The sequence below is a fragment of the Carlito syrichta genome, unplaced genomic scaffold (assembly GCF_000164805.1).
Source record: "Carlito syrichta isolate Samal-C Ts95f unplaced genomic scaffold, Tarsius_syrichta-2.0.1 Scaffold135827, whole genome shotgun sequence".
NCBI lineage: Eukaryota > Metazoa > Chordata > Mammalia > Primates > Tarsiidae > Carlito > Carlito syrichta.
In genome coordinates this window covers 4,033-7,435 of record NW_007079923.1, presented here as the reverse complement: position 1 = coordinate 7,435, position 3,403 = coordinate 4,033, and the positions used below count along the sequence as shown (strand labels likewise).

Sequence of the window (3,403 nt, the reverse complement as noted above, 5' to 3'; positions counted from 1 at the left end):
CGCTGCAGGCCAGGACTCAGGGAGCCCCGTGCGGCCCAGTCGCCGGGTCTCAGTCACCAGCGTGGGGTGTCTGGGTAGCTTGGTCGGAGGCAGGCTAAGCGAGGAGTGGAAGGAGAGGGGGAGGCAGTCCCGGCCCTGAGGGAGGTGATGAGCCGGCAGGGGTTTTGGGGGACTTCCAGCCAGCGCCACCACAGGCTTGAACTCAGGTCTCAGGGGAAAAAAAAAAAAAAGAATGGAGTGCTGCTGTGTTGCCCAGGCTAGTCTTGGAACTCTTGGCCTCAAGCAATCCCACACTGACCTCTCAGAGTGCTGGAGTTACAGTTGTGTGCCACTACATCTGTCTTAGTGGAGCATTTCAAAAAACCCGAAATGAATGCAAACTATCAAAATTGTAAGACAGGGCTTGGCTGCGCAGGCTGAGATAATCTGAAGCCAGAAGGGGAAGCGCCGTCTGGCACACACATTTATGTGGTTTTCATTGGCTGAGTTTTTCTCCAGAGCAGTAAAGTGATTGGTCAGGTATTAACATATCGAAAGTAGTTGTACTCAAACTCATGGTATTGCTAGGCTCAGTGGCTCCGCCTGAAATCCCAGCACTCTGGGAGGCCAAGGCAAGTGGACTGCCTGAGCCCGCAGGTTTGAGGCCAGCCTGGGCAACTTGGTAAGACCTTGTCGCTACAATAAATAAAAATTAGTCAGGCATGGTGGCGCATGCCTGTAGTTCTGGCTACCTGGAAGACTGAGCCGGAAGGATCGCTGGAGTCCAGCACGTTGACACTGGGGTGGCCGTGGGCATGCCACTGCACTCTAGCTTGGGTGACGGGGTGACACTCCAACTCAAAAGACAAACAAAAAACTGACTGGGCTCAGTGACTCAGCCTGTAATCCCAGCACTTTGGGAGGCCAAGGCAAGTGGATTGCCTGAGCCCACAGGTTCGAGACCAGCCCAGGCAACTTGGGGAGACCTCATCTCTACAATAAAAATTTGTTAAAAATTATCCGGGTGTGGTAGTGCGTGTCTGTAGTTCCATCTACTTGGAAGGCTGAGGCAGAAGGATCACCGGAGCCCAGCAGGTCGACACTGGGGTAACCGTGAGCATGCCACTGCACTCCAGCCTGGGCAACAGAGTGAGACTTCAACTCAACAAACAAAACCCCACGAAAATATGCCTGTGAGGACACACATTTCCTTTTGCTTCAGGCAGTGACATGGCTTCACTCACCAGTGTGCAGACTCAGGGTGAGGCTCTGTGGGATGGTGATTCTGCCGACCACCGTGCAGGGCAGCCATGAGTGTCAAATGTGCCACCCTGGGCAGCACAGCAAGACCCTGTCTCTACAGAAAATAAAAATTAGGCAGGTGTGGTTACGTCCTGTAGTTCCAGCTGCCTAGGAGGCAGATGTGGGAGGATGGCTTGAGCCCAGGAGGTCGAGGCTGCAGTGGGCTACGACTGTACTACTTTATGCCAGCCTGGGCAACAAAGCAAGATCCTGTCTCAAAAAAAAAAAAAAAAAGGGTTAAGAGTAATTCAGCTGGGTGTGGTAGCCCACACCTGAAATCCCAACACTTTGGGCCAAGGCAGGAGGATCGCTTGAGCCTCAGAGTTTGAGACCAGCCTCGGCAACACAGTGAAACCCTGTCTCTATAAAAAACATTTTAAAACTCAGCCAGGCGTGGTGGTGCCTGTAGTCCCCGCTACTGGGGAGGTTGAGATGGAAGGATCCCTCAGGTCCAGCAGGCTGAGGTTACAGGGAGCCAGGACTGGGCCGCCAGCCTGGGCACCAGTGAGACCATGTGTGACCCGGGGCATTGTGAGAGCAGCCCTACCCGACTCACGCAAGAACCGTGGTCACAAATGTGCTTCTATGTGCATGAAATGTTTCTAGAACATTCAAGGCATTGCTGTGAGCTGGAGCACGGGCAGGAGCAGCAGGGAGGTCAACCGCAGCACACACCTTCCGGCCCTGCTCACTTTTGCGTCCCCTCGCACCGACCCAAGCGTCTACAAATGTCTACAAACGCCCACGTCCCCCCACCACACACAAACCCCAACTCTCCTCCCCGTGTGGGGCTGGGCGCACTGGGTCTGACCAGCTGACCGTGTGGGCTTCTGGGGCCAGAGCACCACGGCTGCCTGCTTGCTGTCCCTTGGCACCCTGGGGCACTGGTGCCATGCCGGAAGAACTGCTCTCGTGGCTCTCTGAGGTCCCCGCGCAGGGAGCAGCCAGGCCTCCCGCCAACAGCCTGCGAGGGCACCAGCCTGCACACGGCTCCGCCAGCTCCAGCTGCGTCTTCGCAGAGACCACAGGCCAGAACCCCAACAGGCCACGCCCACGGCCCATGGCAGCCGTGAGATCATGGATGTTGGCAGTTTGAGGTTGCCAAGGTGGGTGACTTGTGAGGACGGTGGCTATGGACACGCCTGCAGCCGGCGTCCGTCCCACGTTCTAAATGGGCGCCTTCCGCAGGTCCTGGAAGCCTCCAGCTGGCAGTGTCCTGGGCTGAAGGGACCTGGGTCACCTGTGCCCCTGCAGGTGGGCACCGCGTCGCCCGCGTGAGCAACACCCAGGCAGGCGGTTTCAGGGAGGTTTAATGCCACGCGCAGAGACACGGACATCAAGCAGTTTCCAGAAACCCCGGACGCGCTGTCGCCCTGGGGGATCCCGTGGCATCTGTCTTGAGGCTGGGGCCGTTCCAGGCGTGGCAGTGGAGAGGTGGGAGTCGACGCCACCAGAAACCTGGGGGGACAGACGGGTGAGTGGCCGCAGCTGCCACAAGACCCTGACCGTGCAGCTGGCCGGGGGCTCCGTCCATCAGCGGCACCGAAACAGCCCCAGGCCGGGAGCCCGGGTGCCGGTGGCATGATAGGCCTGGGGGCCTCCACCCTCCCACGTGTGAGCCAGGGCATCCCTCACCCACGAGGTGGCCATCGGGGTCACCCCCGGCCCAGCAGCTGTCCCCCCGGGGACAGGGCTCTCCCTGCCGCTCTGAGCTGGAGGGCAAAGGTGCCAAAGAGCCGCCCAGAACCCGCTCTCAGGCTGACAGCCCAGTCCCTGCGACCCCCTCCTTGGCCCTTGGGTCGTGGTCCCCTAGCCCCTCATCCCTGCCCGCCTGCCTTCCCCCTACCTCTCCCCTGCCCCGTCCACACCAGGGGAGACTCACCAGTGGGTCTGTGCGGCCACCCCTCAGTCCTCCCGCTTGAATTTGCCACTGATGTAGGGCACCCAGTCCAGGATCAGCCGCCAGTCGGTAGCCCACACCAACCCCACGGCGCCCACGGCGCCCCACATGCTGGCCGTGGGGATCCTGGGGAGGGAGGGGGTCGGGGTCAGCTCAGGGCTCGTCCCCCTGGACCCTGTCTGCCCCTTGGGCAACCCTGCCTCGAGCCGCCATCCATCAAGC

The 3,403-nt window shown here is 59.7% G+C and overlaps 1 protein-coding gene across 1 annotated transcript; it reads right to left on the bottom strand.

Annotated features, from left to right (window-relative positions):
* Window positions 1-2,573: 2,573 nt before the first annotated feature.
* LOC103251009 (cytochrome b-c1 complex subunit 10) lies at window positions 2,574-3,307 on the bottom strand (the record flags this gene model as incomplete). The annotated part of the gene is made up of 2 exons (XM_021708344.1): window positions 2,574-2,739; window positions 3,164-3,307. A coding segment is annotated over one exon (121 nt), but the record flags the coding sequence as incomplete, so codon positions are not given.
* Between the last annotated feature and the right edge of the window lie 96 nt (window positions 3,308-3,403).